The following is a 26,378-nucleotide window of genomic DNA, read 5'->3' on the forward strand; positions in this document are numbered from 1 at the left end:
CTGTTTCATACATCATGGGGGAACAAAAAAAAACCCCTCTAAATATCTGCATTTGCTCCTCTGAGAGCTTTGCTGTGGGGCCTGCTGCTATTTAGTCTCCTGACCAAGCTATAGGGCTTATTCACATGATTGCTGAGACCCGTACACTGAATTGGCTATTTATGTGGCTGAAGGCCCTAGGTGCTGCATGAACCATGTAAGCCTATGGGGAAGCAGTGGTTATATTGACACAGCCACTTGTCCTAATTTGGCAGGTGAGTGGGTGAGAAGCCCCCCCCCCCCCCCCCAATGCACACTGTTTGCATTTGAGGGGTACTCACCCGCATGCCTGTCAAATAGAGCTGCATGATTAATCATCAAGAATCTTTATCGCAATTATATATATATATATATATATATATATATATATATATATATATATATATTCCGTTGCGATCTTCAAAAAAAGTGTTTCACGATTCTGTCTTTGCAAAGAATTCCCTCTGAAGCCACAGCCCTCAAAAGAGAGGAAAAAAAAATCCAGGCAGTCTGCCAAGAATCACAAAATTCTTTAGCAGCGGAACTTAAATCTAAACAGAATTTTTCAATGGAATAGACCTGTGTGTAAGTGAGAAAAGTGTAACCACTTAAACACTAAACCTTTTTCTGACATTTGTTGGCTTGAAGTTAAAATCCATTTTTTTTTTCTTTGCTAGAAAATAACTTAGAATCCCCAAACATAATATAAATAAATATATATATTTTTTAGTAGACCCTAGGGAATAAAATGGTGGTTGCAATATTTTGTCACACTGTATTTGCGCAGCGGTCTTTCAAATGCAATTTTTTTTTTTTTTGGAAAAAATTACTTTAATTAAAAAACAAAAAAACTAACCAGTAAAGTTAGCCCAATTTCTTTTTTTTTTTTTTTTTTTTTTTGTATAATGTGAGAGTTTACGTCCTGAGAATCGTAATCTTTTTTTTTTTATTCTAAGCAAAAAAAAAATTGCGATTCTTATTTTTGGCCAGAAGCTATCGTGCAGCTCTACTGTCAAATAAGAATGAGCAGCTGTATCTGTACAGCCGCTGCGTCCCGTGTAGACTAACGGTCAGCAAACAACACCTCAAGCTGAATAATGGTGTATGGGTCAAAGTGCCCATGTGAACAATAGTGACCATTCCTATAAGAGGGGGGGGGAAAGCTGTCCCTGTAGGTTGATGGCCTTTTCATAGGAAATAGATGTGCAGAAGAAAAGCCCAGCCTGAAGGGCTCCCAGCAGGCCCCATGGTAGAAATCTCATAGTAGGGACAGGTAAGTGCAAGATTTGGGAAGGGTTTAAAAGGATAAATGTACTATGAGTAGAGTCATCCCTTAATTTACTTATAGATAATTAGAAATATTGCAATTTTTTTTTTAGGTTTAGATGACAGGCCTCTCCAGAGTGGCAGTCGCCACTGCAGGCACATACCTCTGCTGCATAAAGAGTATGTTGGTTGTGTTTTTAATTCCTGTCCATTGCTAGCATTTTCCCTCATCAGTGCAAATGTAGGCACAATGATGTAAGCCATAATGCATACAGGAGGCTATGACTGTTGTGTCAATTAAGGAAAGCTGCTATTTGGATGTAGGTCTAACATGTAACTTGTCCTCCCGTCCAGCAATCTTTGTAGTGCAGCTCTGCCCAGAAACTCAGACTTCTTCCCAAAAGTGCTGCTTTCTACTTGCGCATGTGGACCACGGCTCTGTTAATTCCTCCTGGGGGGGGGCTATACTCCTGCAGGACTGCTGTAGGCCAGCATGTGTACAACTCCCTATAGGAATAAATGGAGCCACAGCTCACATGCGCAGTAAGAAGAGGGCCTAGCGGGGACAATTTTCGTGGAAGGTCTGCGTGGCTCCAGGTGGAGCAGGATGGGGGCCAAGGTAGGTATTAGACTGGATCTGCAGCACTGAGTGGGGGCAAGTATCTGAAGGACACTCCTACCAAAAGGTGTCAATTTAGAGTGCCATAAAAGTTTTATCTGAGGCCAAAACATTTAAAGCGGTGTTCCAGCCCCGGAAGATTTGGCTGCTCAATGACCAGGCCACTTTTTTGTGATTCGGCACTGCGTCACTTTAACTGACAATTGTACAGTTGTGTGACGCTGTACCCAAACAAAATTGACGTCCCTTTTTTTTTTTTTTTTTTTAACCACAAATGGATCTTTCTTTTAGTGGTATTTGATCATCTCTGCGGTTTTAATTTTTTGCGCTATAAACAAAAAAAGACGACAATTTTGGAAAAAAAAAAACACTATATTTTGTACTTTTTGCTATAATAAATATCCCCATTTATTTATTTTAAAAAGCAAATATTTTTTTCTCAGTTTAGGACGATATGTATTCTTCTACATATTTTTGGTAATAAAAATCGCAATAAGCGTATAATTGCTTGGTTTGCGCAAAAGTTATAGTGTCTACAAAATAGGGGAGAGATTTTATAGCATTAAAAAAAAATATATATATATATATATAATTTTTTTTTTTTACTTGTAATGGCGACAATCTGCGACACTGTGACACATCGTACAATTTTGACAAATTTTTGGGACCATTGGCATTTATACAGTGATCAATGCTATAAAATGTCACTGGCAGTGAAGGGGTTAACACTAGGGGTTGATGAAGGGGTTAATTGTGTTCCCTGCTACGTGTTCTAATTGAAGGGGGTTGAGACTTGTTAGGGGAAGAGATAGATCGATGTTCATACTTTGTATGAACACATGATCAGTCTCTTCTCCTCTCAGAGAACTGTCACAAGCAATCGCGGTAGCCCAGTGGTCATTGTGACTGCTGGGCACTCGCATTGGCTCCGAGGGCGAGCAATAAGAAGCGATGTAACATGACGGCGATTTGCGCAAGCAGCCTTGCCATGTTGCCGCAGTACAACTGTGGCGGCTGGTTGGCAAGCAGCAAGGCGACGGAAGTAGGAACAGGGTACCTCTCAAAACTAGGTACCCACTCCCCCCCCCCCCCCCAAAAAAAATGCCATGCCAAATGTGGCTTATAAGGGGCCGAGAGGTGCTTAACGCGAAAGTTACACTTTTGGGTGGAACGCTGCTTTAAGTTTTGGATAGACTGTAGGAGTGTTAAACACCTGTTAGGTTTTTATTGCTGTCTTTGGCTCCACCTGGAAAATTCACTCAGAATCTCCATTTAGCCTGGAGACCATTGTCACTAGAACACGGAATTGGAAAATGTTATAGCTGCCACCAGAAAAGAAAGCGAAGGGTACTTCTTTTTATTTTTTATTTATTTTTTTAGTCTGGGGACAACTAACATGGTATTTCCCCTCATTTTCTGCTGTCCCCTATACAGGAAAGAAGAGGAAATCCCCTTAGTGGGGACACAGAAAGCAAGCCCAAAACATGATTGGACGTGCAAGCCTGATGTTTGGGATAGCTGGCTTAAAGTGACACTAAAAGATATCCGTTTTTCTACAAACATAAGCCAAACACAACTACTACTTAAAGTGGTTGTATACCCACATTTTTAACTTTTACCTACAGGAAAGCCTATAATAAGGCTTACCTGTAGGTAAAAAAAATATCTCCTAAACCTGTACGGTTTAGGAGATATTCCCCTCGGTATGCGCCGCTGACTGCAGCGGCGCATGCGCACAAGGGGGTTCTGGCCGTCAAAATCCGGCCGGACTGAAATCTCCCGCGCGCACGCGCGGGAGTGACGATATCGCGGCTCCGGCCACTCACAGCGCCGGAGCCGCGATACCCGGAAGAAACGCCGAGGGAGCATGTCAGCTCCCTCGGCGTGGATCGGGCCAGATGTCGGGGCCTCGTTCTAAGGTAAGTATTTCATAATGAGCTAGTATGCGGTGCATACTAGCTCATTATGCCTTTTGCTTTGCAGGTTTAAAAAAAATAAATAAAAATGTGCGGGTTTACTACCGCTTTAATGGCCTTGTCATTTATTTTTCATGAAATTTTTTTTCTTTTTTTTTTTACTGTGTTTTTCTGTCTTTGTAACATCCTCCGTATGCTCCTGAACCTTTCCTTTTCCCGCTTATTTCCATTTTGTTTAGAATGAGCAGCACACGTTAATTGCTGTGATTAGCACTGCTCAATGCAAACTGCAAATCATTTGGCCCATAGTCCCTAGTCCCTTCAGCTCAGGAGCGAGCGTGGCTACAGTGTGACACATACAGTGTGACCACAGAGAAAGAACGTAGCCACCCTCTAACAGGTAGTCAGATCATAGCAGCAAAATGAATTTGGCGATTTGGAGGAGGTTGTGAGCAATAGACTGTCATTTTTAAGTTGGAATACATATTTGAATCATTTTATTTCTATACCAGAGTTTCGGATCGCTTTTCATTGTCTTAAATTGCAACTCTGAACTCTACTAGGAGCCATGCTTAAAAATGGCTTATGAAAGATGACTTTGTTAACGTGCTACTGAATAAATGTTTCACTTGCCTGACAACAAGTGTAAGTGTAATATACTGACTGTATAGAAATAGTTTTTTTTCAGGCAAAAAGGTAAATACTTATGAAAACTGTATTTATTATTTAGCCACTTGACCTCCGAAGATTTACCCCCCAACCCCCCCCCCCCCCCCCCCCTGCTCTTCATGACCAGGCTATATTTTTTGCGATACGGCCCTTGCATTACTGTAACTGACTATTGCGTGGCTGTGCAACACTGTGCCCAAGTAAAATGTATGTATTTTTTTTTTTTCTTGCAAATAGAGCTTTATTTTGGTGATAATTGATCGCCTCTGCCTATTAATTAATTTTATTTTTTTTGTGCTATAAACTAAAAAAATATTTTTTACTTTCTGCTATAAAACAACATATCCAATGTAAAAAAATCTAATTTGTTTCATAAATTTAGGTCAATATGTATTCTGCTACATGTTTTTTGTTTTAAAAAAAAAAATCCCAATCGGCATCATTGACCCCTCCGTTTTCAGTAAGCCGTGACTGTCAATCACTGGCTCTTTTGCTCTGCCCTTCCAGTGGTCACTGGAGTGCTGGACTGTGGAGGGGGCGGGAGCGGCTGTCTCAGGCTCTCAGTCACTGGCTGAGAGGCTGATCACACTGCCAGTCTAGGCATCTGGGTGGATCCCAATTTTAAAATCGGATCTCTCTAGAGCTTGGACTGTCTGTGATGTCAGCCAACAGAAGACTTTAGCCTGTTATCAACGGGTCGCAGAAGTGGAGTGCACTCTTGTGACTGCCAGGACAAGTGGGGCCAAAAGCGCTTTAGCCCTATTTCTCCTTTAAATTGCATTACACTACTTTAGAGCTCATGAGTATAAAGTACGCTGCATTCAAATCCATAATGCAGAATTATTTTTATTTTTTATCACCGATCGGAACACAGCTGTATGTTACGCACCTGTGTGCACAGCTTGGAGCTTCAGTCAGCTGTGCAAAAGTAAAATCTGCATCCATGGTCGTGCATATGGACTGGGTTTAACCATGTATGCTTGTAAACATTCTAATATTTGCAAGTATACAATGTTTAGCCTATATGTATGTAAAGGACTGAGGCCGCTGGATATCGGGGACTGTCTGCATTCTAATAACCGAGGATGCTGGGCTTCAGGGGCAGCCTGCATCCCGGTAACCGAGGATGCTGGGCTTCAGGGGCCGCCTGCATCCCGGCAACCGAGGATGCTGGGCTTCAAGGGGCCGCCTGCATCCCGGCAACCGAGGATGCTGGGCTTCAAGGGGCCGCCTGCATCCCGGCAACCGAGGATGCTGGGCTTCAAGGGGCCGCCTGCATCCCGGCAACCGAGGATGCTGGGCTTCAAGGGGCCGCCTGCATCCCGGCAACTGAGTACTCTGGGCATCATCCTATTAACTGAGGATGCCAGGTGGCAGCAGACACTTGTGACCTATAAACCGAAGATGGCCCCCTGTATCTTAGGTTCACACAGGAAATTCTGCTACATGGGAATTTGGAGATTTTAAGAAGCCAGTGAAAGTTTCACTGCATTACAAAGGGCAAATCAAAAGGTTGTATTCTGCAGCAGCGGTCGTCATATGACACCCTCCCAAAACTATTCATTCGGCTATAGCACAGTCGCCAAGTAATTAAACTGCCCAACTGGCTCAAAATTGTCAGTCCCTGCTTTGATCAGAGTGTGGTCTCTAATGCTCATGAGGGGTCAATTGTTCAATCGACTTCTGTGGAAGGGTCATGTTGGCTTTTCTACTCAGGCTGAGTTGCTTTAGAAAGAAAATAAGCTAAAAGACATTGGTTGTCTGATGTTTTGCTTCTCCGGGAATATATTTAGCTGATTCAAATGGAATGCTTGATAGGGCTTCAAGGCCGCTTCACACAACATTGGTGCATTAATTTTTTTTAAGACCAGTTAACAAACCACAAAGCACATGTAACTTTATTTTCAGTGTACTGCCCAACATACAGATGTGCATTGAGTTTGTGTATTAAATAAATGCATGCTATAATGCACATTAGCTCAATGCAAAGATGTGATGTTTTAAAGCGTAACTCCACTTTTGTTGAGAAAAAACATCAGGGGTGATCGATGTACATTACAGGGATTTTAACAAACTTTGTTGCAGATTCCTACCTTTTGCTATTCTGAAGAAATCCCTGTGTGCTTATGTGGGAAAGTGAATCTAATGGGAGTGGTTTCATAATTATCAATCAGCTGTACACCTGCAGAGCACTAATGAGGAAATCTGCTGGGCCTGCATCCCTTTAGACGTGATTTCTTATTGGGAGTATCTTACCAAAAATTAAACTTTTGTTCCAGGGGATGCCTAAAATCTGACTTGTATCTTAGTGCAGACTTCTGGGAAAATCGATGAGCCAATCACACAAGCAGGAAATGACGTATCTGGGGAGTGGTCAGTACACATTCTGTTTACAGAATACCTCCAGGTAGCCATATTCTATTGCATTTTCAGAAAATTACAGCGGCTGCAGATTAAAAAGGAAAGGTAATTTTTAATAACAACTGGTTACAATATGACTTGTGTTGCAATTGTATACGCTATATTATTTTTTCTTTATTTGCTATTCTTTATCCCCACAAAAGTAGGGAGTTACCCTTTACATGCTAGCAAAAGCACAGTGAGAGTACTGTGTCAGCCTAATCAGTCTGATGCCTGCAGTGTATGGCAAACAATTTCCCCATTCACCTGCCGAATACCATAATTAAACGCTTGCCGACCAGCCGCCCTCATTATACTGTGGCAGGTCGGCATGATCCCATGAGCTGTCGTAGCTATACGTTGGCTCCTTTTAAGTGGGATAGCAGGCGCTGCTGGGGGGGGGGGGGGGGGGCTGCACTGCGGGGGCGCCGATGCTCGTCGCCAATGGTCACGGTCACACAGATCCCTGATGTGTTCTGTGAGGAGAGACAGATCGTGAGTTCCTAATAGCTAGGAATCACAATCTGTCATTTCCTCTAGGTCAGTCCCCTCCCCCCCCTACAGTAAAGGCCTATACACGCGATCGGACTTTTTGATAACAAACATGCAAATTAGCTGTTTTGGAGCAACATCCGGCCGTGTGTACGCTCCATCGGACAAGCTTTTTCGGTTTTCATCTGACTTTTGTTGGCTGTGCAAGCGGATAAACTTTCCGGCAACAAAAGTCCAATAGAGTCTGATCGTGTGTACAGAAAACCATAGGACTTTTGTACAAAGTACAAACACGCATGCTCATAAAAAAATGCAAAAGATCAGACAACAATACAGAAGTTGACCAAAGGTGGCGGTAAAGAGCAGAAAAACCACGTGATTTGGTGAACGTTGGCTGAAAAAGTCCTGCCGTGTGTATGCAATAGAAGTTCGCGGCCAACGCCCTTTGTACAAAAATCCACGGGAAAGTTTGTACAAAGTCCGATCGTGTGTATAAGGCTTTAGAAACACACACAGGGAACACAATTAACCCCTTGATCGCCCCTAGTGTTAACCCTTTCCCTGCCAGTGACATTTTTACAGTAATCAGTGCATTTTTTTTTATAGCACTGATCGCTGTATAAATGCCAATGGTCCCAAAAAATGTGTCAAAAGTGTCTGATGTGTCCGCCATAATGTGGCAGTCCCAATAAAAATCACAGATTACCGCCATTACTAGTTAAAAAAAAAAAATGCTATAAATCTATCCCCTATTTTGTAGACGCTTTTGCGCACACCAATATAAATATCTTATTGTGATTTTTATTATCAAAAATATGTAGAAGAATACATATCAGCCTAAACTGAGAAAAAAAATGGGCATATTTATTATAGCAAAAAGTACAAAATGTGTTTTTTTTTTTTTTTTTTCGTTTTTCAAGACTTTTTTTTGTTTATAGCGCAAAAAATAAAAACCGCAGAGATGATCAAATACCACCAAAAGAAAACTTTATTTGTGGGGAAAAAGGACATCAATTTTGTTTGGGTGCCGCGCGACTATGCAATTGTCAGTTAAAGCAACGCAGTGCCGAATCGCAAAAAATTGCCTGGTCATTCAGCAGCTAAATATTCCGGGGCTGAAATGGTTAAAGCCAAACTGAAAACGGGCTCCTAACATTGCTGTACAAGCTTTGATTGGCCAGCATTATTCCATGGCCAGTGCTTGATGCTGCATGCAAGTATTGCTGGTTTCTAAGAGAGAGGTTGGATTCGTCCAGCAGTCTGATGTGTCACCAATGACTTTCTGGGAGGAGCATTGCCCATTGGTGTGCCGTACTGCCGACATGTTAGATGTAGTTTGGGAAATGTACTACCTGCAGTATGGGGTAAACATATACAGGAAAAGGAAGGAGCACCGCTCACCGACCCAGTGCATGAATATGTGCGTGTGGCCTGCGGCCAGTGCTGCTCCAGCCACGCCCCCCTGACATGTTTTGCCCCGCACACCGGGGCTGCGATCTAGCTCCAGTGTACTGGGCGAAACATGTCACGGGGACCGTGGCTGGAGCAGCACTGGCCGCAGGCCACACGCACATATTCATGCACTGGGTCGGTGGGCGGTGTTGCTTCCTTTCTGTGTTGATGCTTCTACACCCCTGAATGGTGCATAGGAGCCTGCTGCCCTTACTGCAACTGGCGGGGAGATCTTTGTCTCAGCTTAGAGCGGCACTGCAAGGTATACCTAGATCACAAGGGGTAACCATACACTATATTATCAAAAGTATGGGGACGCCTGCCTTTACACGCACATGAACTATAATGGCATCACTGTCTTAGTCCGTAAGGTTCAACATTGAGTTGACCTACTTTTTGCAGCTATAACAGCTTCAACTCTTCTGGGAAGGCCGTCCACAAGATTTAGGAGTGTGTCTATGGGAATGTTTGACCATTCTTCCAGAAGGGCATTTGTGAGGTCAGGCACTGATGTTAGAAGGGAAGGCTTGGCTCGCAGTCTCCACTCTAATTCATCCCAAAGGTGTTCTATCGGGTTGAGGTCAGGACTCTGTGCAGGCCAATCAAGTTCCTCCACCCCAAACTCGCTCATCCATGTCTTTATGGACCTTGCTTTGTGCACTGGTCCAAATCATTTGGTGGAGGGGGGATTATGGTGTGGGGTTGTTTTTCATGGGTTGGGCTTGGCCCCTTAGTTCCAGTGAAAGGAACTCCTAAGGCAGTGATGGTGAACCTTGGCACCCCAGATGTTTTGGAACTACATTTCCCAGGATGCTCATGCACTCTGCAGTGTAGGTGAGCATCATGGCAAATGTAGTTCCAAAACATCTGGGGTGCCAAGGTTCACCATCACTGTCCTACGGCATCAGCATTCCAAGACATTTTGGACAATTTCATGCTCCCAACTTTGTGGGAACAGTTTGGGGATGGCCCCTTCCGTTGGTTGCAGGTCCTCTGAAGTCAAGACCAATGCAGGGGCCCTAGCCATACAATGGGCGCCAAGGAACAGTACACTGCCGGAGCATAGGGGAGAAGCAGAGAGTGCCAACCACAGAGGGAGCAGAGAATCAAGCAAGTAAAACTTATTTTTTTTGTCCCCTAGACCTAAACAAGGGTTTAACCCTTGCAGCGTGGGATAGTTTAACTTTAGGGCCTCACTTACATTTATGGTTGGGGGACAGTAAAAACACATGGTTGAGCTACATTTTTACCTCCCCCTTAAGTTGCAAAGGGATTGGAGGTGTACATATGAAGTGGGACAAAAATGAACCTTGCTGCTGCGTTGAATGGGCAATACTGCCCCCTGAGCACGTCCAATAAAAAGTAATACATTGCACACAGTTTCAGCATGCGTGTGTGAGGTTTCAGGGGTTCAAGGCTCAGCCCCCCTCATCAAATGCCCTCTAAAGAGCCATCTAAATGCAAATCGCTCTTCAGAGGGCAGTGGAAGTGTAAATAAGGCCTAACTGGTGGCAGTAACTCATCAATGTGATGCTAATTAAATATCTTAACAGCCAAGAGATTTAAAGTGGTTGTAAAGGCAGAAGGTTTTTTTATCTTGATGCATTCTGTGCAGCAGCCCTCCCAATACTTACCTAAGCCCCATCTTGATCCAGCAATGTTGCACGAGGGCCTCGGCTGGCCGTGACTCCCCTCCTCGTGGGCTGAGACAGCAGTGTCACGCCATTGGCTCTCGTTGCTGTCAAAGTCAGTGAGCCAATGAGGAGAGAAAGGGGGCTGGGCCAGGCCAATAATTGCCCCTCAGTGCTGCCAATTAGTACCTCCTCATCAGTGCAACCTATCCATGCCCATCAGTGCAGTCTCATCGGCGCATATCAGTAAAGGAGAAAAATTACCTGTTTGCCAAATTTCATAACAAACTTATTTTTTTGTTTTTTTTTGGTCTTTATTCATTTATTTAGCAAAAAATAAAGTGGTGACTAAATACCACCAAAAAAAAATCTCTACAAAATAGGGGATAGATTTATGGCATTTTTATTAATAATTTTTTTTTTTACACTAGTAATGGCGGCGATCAGCAATTTTTATCGTGACTGCGACATTATGGCAAACACATCGGACAATTTTGACATATTTTTGGGACCATTGGCATTAATACAGCAATCAATGCTATAAAATTGCATTGATTACTGTAAAAATGTCACTGACAGTGAAGGGATTGACCACTAGGGGGCGGGGGAGGGGTAAAGTGTGTCCTGGGGAGTGAGTCTAACTGCGAGGGGGATGGGCTAGCAGTGACAGGACACTGATCGCTGCTCCCGAAGACAGGGAGCAGGGGGATCAGTGTCCTTTCACTAGGCAGAATGGGGAGATGCTGTGTTTACATCGGTATCTCAGCGTTCTTCAACTCTGTGACACCATCGCGGGCGCGGTCACGGAGCCCGCGGCAGGTTCGCACGCATGGCGGGCAATTCAAAGTAACATACGGGTACGTTACTTTGCCCAGCCGTGCCATTCTGCCAACGTTTAAGTACACAATCCGGTAGACTAGCGGTTAAGGGGGTAAATCCTTCTGGTCCTTAATTGGTTAAAGTAACGCCGTGTCGTATCGCAAAAATCGGCCTAGTCATTAAGGGGGGTAAATCCTTCTGGGCCTGAGGTGGTTAAGTCTTGACCATGTTGCCACATTCCGAGAGGACTGTATGAAAATAGATATAGTAAAATGTAAAGCTAACTTGTGGACTGATGGCTTAGGCCCCTTTCGCACTTGTGCAACTTTTCCTGCGACTTTGGACATCAGAGTCGCATGACAAGTCGTACCCCATGATTCCGAATGATAAACATATCTGTGTGACTTCAAGGTAGTCTGTACTACTTTGGTCTGACTTTGAGTTGGGGTTCGCAGGCCTCAAGTTTACACAAGCATTCCCTGAAATCGCATCAAAATTGAGCGACTTTCAAGTTGCAGCAGTTTCAAAGGGACTTTAGTGAAAAAGGATTCAAACAGTCAATGGTGGAAAGTCATGGATAAGTCCAAGGGCAAAAGACCTCATGTTCTAGAATGAAGACACATGGGGTGAGAGGATGATGATGATGATGATGCCTGCAACAGGGATCAGCCACACTTCAGCCACGCATGCGCAAAGCCATCTTGAGAAGAACCAGCCTCGGGACAGGAAAGGCAAACGGCAGAGTGTAGGGATGCGAGAATAACAATCCACTTTATTGAGGATAAAAACAGCACAGCATCCACTTACATGTAAAGACAGCAGCATCCAGCCTGGTAAAGGGACCGGATCACCAGCTCACAGAAGGTCGCAGGTGTAAGAGTAGAGGAGAACCAAGATCCACACTTAGCTCAGTGATGTAAACACAGCTGGGGCCGGTAAATGGCAGGCTGTGCAGAGAGTATTTACATCACTGATCTGTGTGTGGATCGTGGTACTCCCCTACACCTACTACCTACAGAGGTTTATACTGCTGCCTGTACCCTTTTAGGGAGATTCCCCCTCTCTATTTGTCTGGTTTACCGTTATCATGAGTGAAAGTAAAAGAACATCCCAAAATTTGGGTTGACATCAGAACAGGAGTAGAGGGAAATCTTCCAGTGGGGACAATAATTCCAATGATATTTTCTGTTTTGGCTATGGGACAGGAAGTGATAGGAAATCTCCCCAAGGGGACACAGATGGCAAAGAAAAATAATGACAGGGATTATAACCCACACTTTTTTTTTTTCCAGGAATATTCCTTTATCCCATTGTTTTACAAAGCTATGTACACTACAAACTGTATGATTGAATCGGCTCTGATATCACTGTTTTACTAACCTGATAGCTTATTATTCAAAATATGAAACCATAATTTTGTTTGCAAATATTAAAGATTCATACTACCAGCAAGAATAAGTTCATACATTTAAAGAGCACCTGTCATTTCAGGTCCATCATGGCAGTGCCTATTAGTGGGCATCCACTCGCCTGCTGCCGCCACATCACTCACCTTGTTGTATCACTGCCACATCACCAGCAGTCCCATTAAAGTGAATGGGACTGCCGGTGAGTCAACAGCAGTATAACCCACTCTTAAGCCCCCCTACACACGGGCTGAATATATTGGGTGCTATCAGCTGGTTCAATAGAAACCGGATGACATTTGGCCTGTACAGTTAGGGGAAAAAAAGTATTTGATCCCCTGCTGATTTTGTACATTTGCCCACTGACAAAGAAATTATCAGTCTATAATTTTAATGGTAAGTTTATTTTAACAGTGAGAGATAGAATAACAACAAAGAAGATCCAGAAAAACGCATTTCAAAAAAGTTATAAAATGATTTGCATTTTATTGAGTGAAATAAGTATTTGATCTCCTATCAATGAGCAAGATTTCTGTCTGCCAGGTTTCTTCTATACAGGTAATGAGCTGAGAGGAGGAGCACTCCCTTAAAGGGAGTGCTCCTCATCTCAGTTTGTTGCCTGTATAAAAGCCATCTGTTCACAGAAGCAACACTGGAATGCATCAAAAACGTGCATACATCTGGAATGCATCCAGGCTGCATTTCTATGTGAACTGGCCCTGAAAGTCCGCTTTAAATTCATTTGTCAGCGGACTCACTGGTTGTCAAGAACACGGCGACCAGCTTCCCAGCCTGCTCCTTAAAGTGGAGTTCCACCCATTTAAAAGTCAGCAGCTACAAAAAGTGTAGCAGATGACTTTTAATACTCACCTGTCCTACGGGCCAGTGATGCGGGCGAACGAAGCCTTGATCCTCTCCATGGTGCTGGCATTCTAACTGTGGACGCCCGGCTGTAGCTTCACGCGAGCCGCGCTGTGAATGGCCTGGGACGTGTCCCAGAAGATTGCAGGGGGGGGGGGAGAGGTCATCTTCCTTCCGGCACCAGGGGAGGAAGTGGGAGCTGGGTGCCTGTAAAAACAGGGTACCCGCTCCTCCCCCCAAAAAATTACATGGCAAATGTGGCATGTCAGGGGGTCACCAGGACTTTAATTTGGAAGTTCCATTTTTGGGTGTAACTCCGCTTTAACAACTAGTGTACTCACAGTTTGTTATAGAGAAAAAACCCTTGCAAAATGCAACACTTGTATTTTTGGTGCGGTTCCATTGAAGTCTATTACAGCAAAATGCAATCCACTGCGGGGAAAAAAGGTCCCAGACCCTTTCCAAAAGCGCACCAGCTGAAAAACACATAGATGTGAACATGTACCATAAGAAACCATGTTAAATGGACTGTAGTGCGTTTCTGCAAAACGCACTAAAACGCATATGGGTAAACCTAGTGTTGCTACTGATCCCTAAACTCTGTGCAACTTACTACCTATTCCCTAAGCTCTGTGTAACTTACTACTGATCCCTAAGCTCTCTGCAACTTACTACTGATCCCTAAACTCTGTGCAACTTACCACTGATCCCTAAACTCTGTGCAACTTACTATTGATCCCTAAACTCTGTGCAACTTATTACTGATCCCTAAACGCTGTGAAACTTACTACTGATCCCTAAGCTCTGTGCAACTTACTACTTATGCCTAAGCTCTGTGCAACTTACTACTGGTCCCTAAACTCTGTGCAACTTACTAGTTATCCCTAAGCTCTGTGCAACTTACTACTGATCCCTAAACTCTGTGCAACTTACTACTGATCCCTAAACTCTGTGCAACTTACTACTGATCCCTAAACTCTGTGCAACTTACTACTGATTCCTAAACGCTGTGCAACTTAATACTGATCCCTAAGCTCTGTGCAACTTACTACTGATCCCTAAGCTCTGTGTTGCTTAACCACTTCAGCTGAATGACCAGGCCATTTTTTTGCGATTCGGCACTGCGTCACTTTAACTAACAATTGCGCGGTCATGCGACATTGCACCCAAACAAAATTGATGTCCTTTTTTTTACCATAAATTGAGCTTTCTTTTGGTTGTATTTGATCATCTCTGCATTTTTATTTTTTGCGCTATAAACAATTAAAAAGAGTGCCAATTTTGAGAAAAACACAATATTTTGTACTTTTTGCTATAATAAATATCCCCAATTTTTCTTTTTAAAAAACAATATTTTCCTCAGTTTAGGCCGATACGTATTCTTCTACATATTTTTGGTAATAAAAATCGCAATAAGTGTTTATTGATTGGCTTGTGCAAAAGTTATAGTGTCTACAAAATAGGGGATAGATTTATAGCATTTTTATTATTTTTTTTTTACTAGTAATGGCGGCGATCTGCGATTATTATCGGGACTGCGACATTATGGCAGACACATCGGATACATTTTTGGGTCCCCTGGCATTTATACAGCGATCGGTGCAATAAAAATGCATTGATTACTGTAAAAATGTCACTGGCAGTCAAGGAGTTAACACTAGGGGGCAATCAAGGGGTTAACTGCGTTCCCTCTCTGTGTTCTAACTGAAGGGGGGATGGGATTTGCTCAGGGAAGAGAGAGATGGTTTACTTTGTATGAACACATGACCTGTCTCTTCTCCCCTCAGAGATCCCGGTTCTCGCTGTGTCACGAGCGATCGTAATGACCGCTGGATTCCCGCGATCGTGATGCGGCACTCGCGTTGGCTCTGGGGCGTGCCCCTAGTGGCCAAAAAAAGAAGCAACGTCACATAATGGTGATTTTGTGCAGCCGAGCCATGTTGCCGTAGTACAACTGTTAAAGCTGATCCTTGAACCCTACATAACTCACTACTGATTCCTGAATTAGATACTGCTGATGCTTGGTGTTACTGACTTCTGAACCCCAAATTAAATACTACAGATTACTGAATTGTGCTTAACTTACTACTGACTTTTGAACCCTGAATTAGATACTACAGATCTCTGAATTAGATACTACAGATCTCTGAATTAGATACTACAGATCCCTGAATTAGATACTTCTGATCTCTGAATTAGATACTACAGATCCCTGAATTAGATACTACAGATCCCTGAATTAGATACTACAGAACTCTGAATTAGATACTACAGATCCCTGAATCGGATACTACTGATCCCTGAATCGGATACTAAAGATCCCTGAATCGGATACTACTGATCCCTGAATCGGATACTACTGATCCCTGAATTGGATACTACTGATCCCTGAATTGGATACTAAAGATCCCTGAATTGGATACTACTGATCCCTGAATTGGATACTACTGATCCCTGAATTAGACACTACTGATCCCTGAATTATATACTACAGATCCCTGAATTAGATACTACAGATCCCTGAATCGGATACTACTGATCCCTGAATCGGATACTATTGATCCCTGAATTAGATACTACTGATCCCTGAATTAGATACTACTGATCCCTGAATCGGATACTACTGATCCCTGAATCGGATACTAAAGATCCCTGAATCGGATACTACTGATCCCTGAATTGGATACTACTGATCCCTGAATTAGATACTACTGATCCCTGAATCGGATACTACTGATCCCTGAATCGGATACTAAAGATCCCTGAATCGGATACTACTGATCCCTGAATTGGATACTACTGATCCCTGAATTAGATACTACTGATCCCTGAATTGGATACTACTGATCCCTGAATTGGATACTAAAGATCCCTGAATTGGATACTACTGATCCCTGAATTGGATACTAAAGATCCCTGAATTGGATACTACTGATCCCTGAATTGGATACTAAAGATCCCTGAATTGGATACTACTGATCCCTGAATCGGATATTACTGATCCCTGAATTGGATACTAAAGACCCCTGAATTGGATACTACTGATGAGCTCTGTTACTACATCCCACCCTGCACTCCTTCTACATCCTGCTCACCCTGCACTCCATGACATGGAGCACCCAGCACAGCTCACACCGTGCTTCTTCTGCCCCTCCCTCTCACATCCCGCACAACACACTCCCTCATTCCTCCCCTACACAGAGCACAGCAGCCCCTCCCCTCTAGCACTTGTATCTAAGCTCCGCCCCCTCCCTACGTCATTTCCGGCATTTCCTATTGGACTGGAGCAGTTTCTGTTGGTATACAGAGGAGGAACGCTGCAGGTGAATGTGAGGTGAGAGGAGGCTGAGCGCTGATTGGATGGTGAGGTCTCTGAGACATTCACAGGAGGGACTACAGGTCCCAGCATGTCAACAGCTTTCTGAGGAGGTTAGTGTGTGCGTAGTCCTGATGTCTGTTATTGTGCCATTGTAGTGTCATATTTTGCTGCCTATCACAGGATGCTGCGGAAGTGACGTTGCCGCCAGAAATTGCGTACTGCGCATGCGTGATGCGTTCCAAACACTCACGCCGTGCGTTCCAACATAGTTTCGGCAATACAGTTCAGCGAAACCATCACATAATGTTACGGAAGTGATGTTAAACACAACACAAACACTGGGCCGTGCGTTACAACACTAATACTCCCCTTGTTACCTAGTATCATTATTTACCAACCATGCTGAGCTACGTGCGGTGTTAGGTTTTGCATTGCTGGGACTTGTAGTGCCTATCCTGAGCTACATGCTTCAATGTTCAGTGTTCACTACACCATCACTATGTACAGTGCTGAGGACATCACTTCCGGGGTACCCCATGCTGTATGATGATGTCCTCACTGTGCTGGGTGGGGGATGTGTCAGGCTGTCCTCCCCTCAGTTCTCTGTATGTATTGGTGAGATGTCTCATTGCCGATCTTCTATCTCTCTGCAGGTTGGATCTGTCCAGTGTGTGGGCTCCGGGCCCCCCTATAGGAGATCTGAGAGGAGGATTGGGCTGTAAAGAGAACCTGTCATCATCATCGGCCATTCAAAGTAAAGGGTGAGTACTAGAGATGAGCGGCTCCATTGCTGACACCATCCCTGTGCAATCCCCCCGCCAGGTACAGAGCAAAGCACCCGCCATATGTTCTGTGCCAGGACCCCATCACTGGCATGGGGGGGTGAGGGGACACATTAAAGCCGACATTTACCTGGAAATCTAATTGGGTACACACTGTTCACAATTTATGTTTATGTTTTTTTTCATTCAACCAGCGGGCTGAACAAAAAAATATACTGACAGCTCTGGTCGGAGCTGCTCTACTAACTATCCATCATTAGTACAGCAATCTCCCCCCTGCTGTGCTATCGTGTTCTGACAGGGGAACGCCCCTCCCCCTGCCAGAAGACTGCAGTCCGCGCTCTCTGCCAGAGAATAGAATGCAGTAAGTTAAGTAAAAAAAAACCTTCTGCCTTTAGAACCACTTCAACTACTTGCCGACCGGCTCATGCCGTCGGCAAAATGGCACAGGTGCGCAAAACAACGTACCCATACATCACGGCATCTTCCGCGGCTAGCAGGCGCACAGGTCCCATGGACTCGATGTCCGCCGCGGCCCCCCGATCATGGCACAGAGAGACAGAATGGGGAGATGCCTATGTAAACAAGGTGTTTCTCTGTTCTGCTTAGCAACATGACAGGGATCTACCCCTCCCTGTCATCGGAAGCAGTGATCTCTGTCATGTTCTAGTGAGCCCACCTACCCCTCTACAGTTAGAACAAACTGAGGGAACACACTTAAGCCCTTGATTGCCCCCCCCCCCCTAGTATTTAACCCCTTCCCTGCAAGTGACATTTACACAGTAATCAGTGTGTTATTTTTATTTTTTTATAGCCAATGGTCCCAAAATGGTGTCAAAAGTGTCCGATGCAATGTCAGTCACGATAAAAGTTGCAAATCGCCGCCATTACTAATAAAAATAAAATGATTTATTAAAAATGCCATAAATCTAACCCCTATTTGTAGACACAATAACTTTTGCGCAAACCAATCGATATACGCTTATTGCAATTTTTCTTTTTTACCAGAAATATGTAGAACAATATATATTGGCCTAAACTCTGAAATAAATTTTTTATTTTTTTTTATATAAATCTTTATTTAACAAACATTTTTGTTTTTGTACAAATTTTTTTTTTTTTTTCTTCCCAAAATGGTGTGTGTGTGTGTGTGTGTGTGTGTATGTGTATATGTGTATATATATATATATATATATATATATATATATATATATATAACCAATCAATATACGGTTAGAGGGATTATTTTTTTTTTTTTTTTAAATAAAAATATGTAGCAGAATACATATAGGCCTAAATTGATGAAGAAATTTAGATTTATTTTTTTTTGGATAGTTTGTTTATTTTCAAAATGGTCTGCCTTTATTTTTTTGTTTATATAAATGAAAAAAAAATGCAGAGGTGTTCAAATGCCACCAAAAGAAAGCTCTATCTGTGAGGAAAAAAAAGAAATACATTTTATTTGGGTACAGCGACGCACGACCGCACAACTGTCAGTTAAAAGTAACAGTGCCTCATTGCAAAAAATGCCTGGTCATTAAGGGGGTAAATTCTTCTGGAGCTAATGAAGTGGGGGGAAAAAAATAAATAAAAAAAATGATGACATTAACCACTTCAGCCCTGGAAGGATTTACCCCCTTCCTGACCAGAGCACTTTTTGTGATTTGGCACGGCATTGCTTTAACCGATGATTGTGCGGTCGTGTACCCAAACAATATCAATGTGTGTGTGTGTGTGTGTGTGTGTAACATTGTATTGACACCCACAGCGGTTCACAGAGGGCAGTGTGAACTGCCTGCGGGAGAGATGTGATGTGGGAACCGGCACTGGAATCATGCTGGTTCCTGCATCGCTACAATGTGAACCCAGGCTGAAGAAAGATTTTCTTTTCTTGCATTGCACTGAGATTATTACAAAGACTGCTAGTGTTTCATCCCTTGTGGACCATCCTCTGTCCCTAACCACAGGTAGTCGCTCCGTATGCAGCAGGGGCTGTTTTCTGTGTCAGACATTTGTGAACAAGGCCATGATCTACAAAGACATTCAGAGTTAGTTGATTGTGTTATCTCAAACCCAGCATCTCCTTCCAGGAAGTAGCAATGAGTAATGCCTGAACAAAGATGATGCTGTTCTTCTGGGAGGACAGCAGATGAAGGCTTTATCAGGAGGATTACTGTGATCTCTGTGAAAGATGATACATACCTGTAAGTGGTACACTTAGAAAATTACAAAGCATGCGTGTACTTGGTGATTGTAAGGGTTTTTATTATTTTTTTTTTATTACAAACAATTCATACTTGCCTCCACTGCGCAGCTCATTTGCACAGAGTGGCCCCGAACCTGCTCTTCTGGGGTCCCCCGGAAGCTCTCGCATCTCCTCCCCCACCCCTACATCAGATAACCCCCTAAGAGAAGCGTTTTCCCGAGGGGGTTTCCTTGTGAGCTTGCTCCCAAGTCCAGAATTCGGCAAGCAAAGCTGCCGTGTGTATGACTTGGGCCCCGGTGTTCTGCCGTATAGTGTCCGGCCATCATATAGCGTCCGCCCCGTACTGCGCATGCGCAGTACGGAGCAGACGAAGCTTCGGAAAATGTCCGAAGCTGAACGGCGCCTGCGCCGTGAGTGGAGGTGGTAGCCCCACCATCCAAGCGGACATAGGGTTGTGAGTATTAAAGGACCCCTCGCGGGCGAGCTTCGCTCGCCACGCTTCGGGCTCGGCCACGCTGCGCTCGGCTCTTTTTTATTCCTACTCTATGTCCACTTGGATAGTGGGGATAGAACCTGGACTCACGGCGCAGGCGCCGTTCATCCTCGGCAATTTTCGGAATCTGTGTTGCTGTGTACTGCGCATGCGCAGTACACAGCGGACACTATCCGATGGAGGACGTTATTAGACAAGACACCGGCACCTGCGCCATTTGGATTTGATTGACAGCAGCGGGAGCCAATGGCTCCGCTGCTATCAATCTAGCCAATCAGGACATGAGACCAGGGGCTAGAGCTGGTGTGCTCGTCCCCAGTGCGAGGAAAAAGAGGTATCAGGTAAGTAAAATGGGGGCACTGGGGGGCTGCTGCACTTCAAGAGGTTTTTCACCTCAATGCAGTTATACCAAAACCATATAATATGAGGACAAATCTTAGGAATTTCTAATTGTATGCAATCAGGCAGGCCCTTTCACTAGATGGTTTTATTAAACATGAAGGGGAAAAAAATCGGCAGAAAATCTGATAGTGTGTATGGGGCATGAGGGAGACTGCATGATGTCATAAGCCTAGGCTTTTTTCCAGACAAGAAAAAAGAAGTGGGATGTAAAAGGTATTTACTGGCAGAAAAAAAAATGTTTTACTATCCAAAGTTAAAACAACAAGGGCAGAAGATTTCATAGATGGAAAGATGAAAAAATGTCTGAAGGTCCGTTTTAAGGAGGCCCTGTCTCCAAAGCATTCTTTTGTTTACATTGATATAATGGTGCTTTGTGTGTAACTAATCTTGCACCCTTTGGGTAGTGATTTTATTCTTTAAAGCGGAGGTCCACCCTAAAGTGGACCTTCCGCTCATCGGACCCTCCCCCCCTCCGGTGCCACAATACGCACCTTTCAGGGGGGAGGGGGGTACAGATACCTGTACAGTACAGGTATCTGTACCCACTTCCGGTATAGCTCTCTGCGGAAAGGGGCGTATATTACGCCCCTTTCCGCAAGTCCCGCCCCTTTCCGCAAGTGCCCCGCTGCCTGCTGGGAAAACACACAGATCCCAGAGGCAGCGGGGACCGTCCTTATTGCGCAGCGCGGCTCGCGCATGCGCAGTAGGGAACCGGGAAAGGAAGCCGAAAAGGCTCCATTTCCTGATTCCCATACCCAAGATGGCGGCGGCAGCACCCGAGAAACGATCTACAGATTGGCTTTGGGTGCCGACATCGCGGGCGCGCTGGACAGGTAAGTGTCACTATTTTAAAAGTCAGCAGCTGCAGTATTTGTAGCTGCTGGCTTTAAAAAAAAAAAAAAAAAAAAAAACGCGGAGTCCCGGCGGACTCCGGCTTTAATGACAGAGTTAACAAACAAGGAAATAATTAAGAATCCAACACTTCTGTTGTGTCAGATTCTTATCTTTTCTGGTTGCCCTCTTTCTCCTCACTTGGATGCTACATCACATTTTATTGAGAGCTGAGGCAGGGTGCTGCACAACAAGCGCTGAAGCTGGCCATAGATGGATTGAATCTTGGCCAGTTCAGCAAGGACTGGACAAGGTTCGATCCACCTATGGGCAGGCTGGCTGTACTGAAGTCAATCGATTGAGTACAACCAGCCTGTTGGATTTTTTTTTTTTACAGGCAGTTACTGCTGGAGGCTGTAGCCATCAGCAGTAATCAATGTGTTCTGGCCAGCAATGAAGGCTCCTCGCCGGCAGAGCACAATAGCGCTGCGGGAGAGATTCCCCTTTAACACTGACTGTGTTGATGGGTGAATCAACAGGAAGGAAAATTGCATTGCCTGAGGCTGTGCTCTCCTGCACAAAGCCTCAAGGCTTTTAAGGTAACAGCATTGACCTTGTGTCAGATCCTTATCACAGCTCCAGCACATGTAATTATAGAGCACTCGGGCTGTGTGAAGGAGAGCAGGTCCTGATGAAGAACTTTTTGCTTAACTCGGCTTAGGCTTAGGTTGTGTTCTGTTCACCTGCACACAGCCACAACAGAGGGCAGTCCAATGCACCCATAAAGGGGGGGGGGGTTGGGATATGAGGGTTCAAAACCCAAGAGCATTTATCCTTGGCACAGGTGCACCAGCTAAGTTAGTGCAGGGGCATGGCAAGAGCTACACAGCACACAAAAAAAAGGAGAAAAAGCTGCAGAGGGACTCAGGAGTGTGTGCTGTATGGGGAAAGAAACAGAACCACAAGGCAGGCTTTACTGTACAAGGAGAGGAACATAGGTAGGTGACAGTGGCCTTTGAACTGAAGAGGAGGCAGTCCTGTGGGATGATGTCAGGGTGTGCAGGAGGCTCACGCTGTAACCCCTTCTCTCCCAGATGCCCACCGTTGTTTCTTGATTGGTGCTGTGTTTGACTTTGATTTAAAAAAAAAAAAAAATCACACTATATATATATATATATATATATATATATATATATATATACCTCTTTACACTAAAAAAAGGATACAACTGATATAGGAAATATCACAACAACTTTTTTGCCAGTTTGAAATTTGGCACTGCTACATTCGTTATATTAAATGTGTTTTTTTTTTTTTTTTTTTTTTTTTTTTTTTTTTAGCAGAACATCAAGCATTTTCTTTTGGAGCGCTTTGAGAATAAGTGAAAATGTCTTCCCATTACTTGGACATGTTCATGGCGACAGACCCAGGTTCAAAAGTTGCATATCATTTCCATAAAGGCTCAGTTTTGGATTTTCTCAACCTCCAGACCAGTGTGATGTGTAAATGGTTCAAAAGGTTTCCTGAAATTATCTTTATCATTCGTTCTCAAGACGCTCAGAAAAAAACTCTGTACACATTTTTGGCAGATGGCCCATACCTACCCACAACATGTCACACAGAAAAAATTCTTCATATAGCTGTGCCGAAGAATGAGAGCCATGAAGGACTTACTGATATGTTTCAAGTTCTGAAAGATTTCAACACCAATTGGCAAGACATACGCATATTTCTGGTGGACCACCAATTTAAAGGAGCCGATGCTATACTTGAAGTATTTCCAGCTGCTGAGGTTGTTATCTCAGCCTATCACGTCTGCAGACACTTCCAGCAAAGTATCTATCAGCTATCATTACCTAGCCAGACAGAACACTTGCTGATTGACGCTTTGAAGAACACAATGTGTTCCGCCACTAAGAAGAATTTAAGAAACATGCATACGATGTTAAACCAGTTTGTAAAGCCCAGTATGTTGATGCAGCTGAAAGCAGACTGGCTTTTGGAAGATCGGATTTGGGCCTTGCATCGCTGGAAAAGCTCTACTCAATGCTTTGAGTATTTTCAAACTATTGAAACTTTGAGCCGTGCTTTCACCGAAATCTTCAGAAACACGCGAGATACGAATGCCATCCCAAAGTCTCTGGTTAAGTACATCGAGGAAAATAATTTCCACACAAATGTTGTGGAAAAGAGGACCTGCACTAATCAGGAAATTGCCATAATTGATTGCAAAGGAGAGGAAGCTGGAGAAGACAACAGGGACCTCGAGGGCGCTTCATTGATGGGTCAATCTCTGCAGGACATTTGCAACCCTTCAGCCTTAAGCCTTTGTCAAAAAGAACTTGAAGTTGCCCAGAAGTCAGTGCAAGTGATAGGAACAAATGAAGAAACAACCAATATTCAGCTTCTAGAGCACCCCAATGAGGTCAGTTATGGAACACCAGCGACTTGTTCCTGCAGCTTTAACCAAGTCTTAAAGCTTCCCTGCCGCCATATCTTGGCGGTTATCACTGCCAGTGAGAAGGTGGTTCAGTCAGAGATGATACAAAGGCCCTGGCGGGCACAGACAGGAGGGTCCGATTCTAATCTTCCTGTATCATCTGACATTCTGGAAATCATAACGGGTGGAAGCACAGATGTTCCTGAAAAAGAATTGACTGTGGAATCCCTAACCAACCAGCTCTCTGAATTACTGTCAGAGTGCAGCGAGGATACATTTCAGCAGCGCTATAATACATTGAGGGAGTTGGCAGATGCATGGATTGGACCTTATGAACAAGTGAAACTTTAATGTATTGGATGATTGTGCTCCTCACATTCCAGATATGTACATACTAAAGGAAATTTTAAAATATTTTTTTTTTCAGATCTCGATTTGCTTACACAAATCTCAGATTGAGTAATGTTGTTGTAATAAATGCCTCATTTTTCCTGAATTTCTCCATTTAGCTGTGCAATTTCTGTGTTGCCCTCTAATAATACACTACTAACCTCTAGTGCTTCAACTTCTGAAATGTTAGCACCTTTGTCCGTTCTGCAAAGCCATTACTACTCGCTGCAACTAAAAGCAGTGCTCTCAATTTTAAATTCTCAATTACTGAAGTGCAAAATGAAAGTAGAACTAAAAACTTTTATTCAGTTTTGGATAAAGTGGAGATTGATTGGAACAGCTGTCTGTGCCCTTCCTTGGGGAGATTCACCCTCTCTATTTGTCATGTTTACCATTATTACAAAAAGTGATTGTAAATCCCATATTTTGGGTTGTCCTCAGAACACTAATAGAGGGGAAATCTTCCAATATGGACACTAGTCATGGTGACAACCAGCAATTTCCTCTCTTTGGGGGGATTTCCTATAGATTTCTGTCTATTAGACCCTTGATGTCTCCCCTGCCTTTCAAATCTGTAATGTAAAGCCAGGGTAAGATGGCTCTGAATCCAGAAGTGACAAAATCCTCATTGCTTCTGGCTTTATTCATCACAGGGGAGATCCAGGAATGGATTTCTCTCCATCTACCCTGTGGAAAGCTGACCTGACTGCATACATCGCTCCTGGGTTTCCCACTGGAACAGGGGAGCCCAGAAATGACGACATCGGGAGGGGCTTCAACCGATTCTGGACTAGCCAACGCAGTTTTACAGCGACAGGTTGGGTCCCCTCCACGAAACGTCGTAACTGTACATGGGCTCGCTGGGTTCGGATAGCAGGCGCACTCTTCACGGTGGGGGTGCCGATGCTCGTGGGCGACGGTTGCGATGACCGCCAGCCACGAGTGATCGTGAGCTGGAGACAGAACAGGGACAAGTGTGTGTGTGTGTGTGTGTGTGTGTGTGTGTGTGTGTATATAAACACACACTTCCCTGTTTTGTTCTGACAGTAGTGACAGATCATGTGTTCCTGTTAGCTAGGAACCACGATCTGCCACTTCCTGTAATTAGTCCCTCCCCCTTCAGTTAGATTCGCCCCCCAGGTAACGCGGTTAACCCCTTCACTGCCCCTTAGTGTTAACCCCTTCACTGCTAGTGACATTTTTGTAGTAATCAGTGAATTTTTAATCGCACTGATTGCTGTATTAATGCCAATGGTTCCAAAAATGTGCCAAATTGTCCGATGTGTCCGCCATAATGTTGCAGTCACAATAGAAAAAAATTGCAGATCGCTGCCATTACTAGTAAAATATGAAGAATACATATCGGCCTAAACTGAGGGAACTGATGAAGGTACAACATTTAGAAACTCACATGGTTGATGATTAAAACAGGCACATCTAAGTATGCAGGCATCCGGGGTAAAGCTGTCCACATAGACCATCCTCCTCACCGCCATTGACGTTGTCCCTTCCACTCTGCGCTTCATGATTGGTTCAATCGCTCTACTGCAGGGTAGTCTTCCCTGGTGACGATTGCAGACTTGCTACACTAAGACCCCTTTCACACTGGGGCGCTTTGCAGGCGCTACAGCGCTAAAAAAGGGCAAAATCACGTTGCACATCTTGTTATATGGACTATAAACTGAAGGACCTACAAATAAATGGTTGTGGAACAAATCATTTGCGTTTCCATTATTTCTGATGGGGAAATTTGCTTTGATATACAGGTGCTTTGGATTACAAGCATGTTTCTGGAACGAAGTACGCTCGCAATCCAAGGTTTTACTGTATCCCTGTTGCTGTGTGTTGCATGGTCGAGATTCGGGTTCAGTTAAAGTGATTCATGGAGAACTTGAAAACTAACTGTGACATAGCTCTAGTTACTGTAGTGAAAACAGGTAAGCGGTTTGCAGTAGGCATGTTCCTG

The 26,378-nt window shown here is 43.9% G+C and overlaps 1 protein-coding gene across 7 annotated transcripts in view; it reads left to right on the top strand.

The window, feature by feature from the left end:
- The first annotated feature begins 16,644 nt into the window (after positions 1-16,644).
- Positions 16,645-26,378, top strand: part of CTSA (cathepsin A) — a 56,416-nt gene continuing 46,682 nt past the window's right edge. Inside the window, exons 1-4 of one of the 7 annotated variants that reach the window (XM_077459227.1) lie at positions 16,824-16,978; positions 17,522-17,629; positions 19,618-19,854; positions 22,923-26,131. In XM_077459227.1, the coding sequence (XP_077315353.1) occupies positions 22,970-24,373 (1,404 nt within the window). In that variant the 5' untranslated portion in view covers positions 16,824-16,978; positions 17,522-17,629; positions 19,618-19,854; positions 22,923-22,969 and the 3' untranslated portion in view covers positions 24,374-26,131. Of the gene's footprint in view, positions 16,979-17,317; positions 17,398-17,521; positions 17,630-19,617; positions 19,855-22,922; positions 26,132-26,378 lie in introns of those variants that run through there. The other 6 variants (XM_077459225.1, XM_077459226.1, XM_077459228.1 and 3 more) reach the window with 6 other exon arrangements.

Source organism: Lithobates pipiens, unplaced genomic scaffold, assembly GCF_037356315.1.
Source record: "Lithobates pipiens isolate NorthernLeopardFrog02 unplaced genomic scaffold, aLitPip1_a1.2 Scaffold_28, whole genome shotgun sequence".
Lineage (NCBI taxonomy): Eukaryota > Metazoa > Chordata > Amphibia > Anura > Ranidae > Lithobates > Lithobates pipiens.